The 1,243-nt window shown below is 54.5% G+C and overlaps 1 protein-coding gene across 1 annotated transcript in view; it reads right to left on the reverse strand.

Moving 5' to 3' along the window:
- AURANDRAFT_68621 (hypothetical protein) overlaps positions 1 to 1,243 on the reverse strand; it is a gene marked incomplete at both ends in the record, with an annotated part of 6,657 nt that overhangs the window by 2,103 nt on the left and 3,311 nt on the right. The window contains 2 exons of the mRNA XM_009044329.1: positions 298 to 990; positions 1,033 to 1,179. Coding sequence (XP_009042577.1) covers positions 298 to 990; positions 1,033 to 1,179 — 840 coding nt within the window. The remainder of the gene's footprint in view (positions 1 to 297; positions 991 to 1,032; positions 1,180 to 1,243) is intronic.

The following is a 1,243-nucleotide window of genomic DNA, read 5'->3' on the forward strand; positions in this document are numbered from 1 at the left end:
CGCACGTCGTCTCGGCGTCAGCGCGCCAGGACGCGGCCGCGCGGACGGCGGGCCGCGCGTACCGCTCCGCGTCCATGCGCTTCCTCGACGTCGAGACGGCGCCGTCGCCGAAGACCGTCTTCGTGGAGCCGGCGCCCGGAGACCGCGGCGCCGCGTACCTCGCGGAGCCGGAGCCGGAGGCCAAGTCCGTGACCTTCGAGGACCCGGCGCCGGCGCCCGTCGTCGCCGTCGCCGCGGCGGCCTTCGCGCCGCCGGCGAACCCGCGGAGCTGGCAGGGCCGTATCGTTGTGGCCGAACATCAACAGCACGTTTTACTCCTTCTTCCCACTCTACTACTGAGATATTTTTGGGATCAACTTCGAGGCCTGGAGTAGTCTCTGAGAACATCTTGTGTGGTTTCCCGCGTATCACTTTCAGTTTCGTGTTCCATCCGCCCTCTCTGTTTCTGAGGTTGATGTAATCGCCATGCTTTGGATGCCTATAGCCAGCAGGGACTGATTCCGGTTGCGGAGACCCAGGAGAAAAGATGGTCTCAGTAGATTCTGGAGACTTTGGAGTCTCAACAAAGGGGGACTCCGAGTTCCTGATCCGATAAAAGTTAAACATGCGAGTTAATCTCTTTTCAGCAGACTCGAGGAAGTCGGACCCAGATGGTGGCGACATTCTCTGTGATTCTGATATCTCTTCTGTCACAGGAGTAGAGAAAGGAGTGTGTCTAATTCTCGGAGGAGTCACGTCCTGGAACGTTAACTTCTTTTGGAAGGGACGATGTTGACTGGGACTCCCAATTGGGTGAGAAGGAGGACTCTCGCGAGTTGGTGGAGGTTCAGGTTCCTGAACAGGATTGGTAGGGGCTGATGCCGAAGTTTCATGACTGTCGACAATCTGGGTGCGAGCAAGGGGTTGAGATGTCTTCCTAGGGTCTGATCGAGTGGTGTCTACCCCTTCTCCCTGAGAGGTCTGAATGAGTGATTTACTAAATAGCTTGTTCTGCGCATTTAGTGTCCTTGGGTGAAAGTTTTTAGATATTACCGGTTTTCCATTCACTTGAAGCATAATTACTGATGTAGACGTACTCTTGAGATTTTTAGCATATAGGGGATGATAATTCGCTGGGTAAAGGTAGTAGCCGGGGATGCCTCGGAGCTTTGCCTTGTTGATGCCAATCTTCTCAACTGTCTGAAGCTTCGACTTGTCATTTACAAAGAAAACGGGCTCTCCAAACGGCAGTATTCTCAGGTCT

Source organism: Aureococcus anophagefferens (genome assembly GCF_000186865.1).
Source record: "Aureococcus anophagefferens unplaced genomic scaffold AURANscaffold_255, whole genome shotgun sequence".
Classification (NCBI taxonomy): domain Eukaryota; class Pelagophyceae; order Pelagomonadales; family Pelagomonadaceae; genus Aureococcus; species Aureococcus anophagefferens.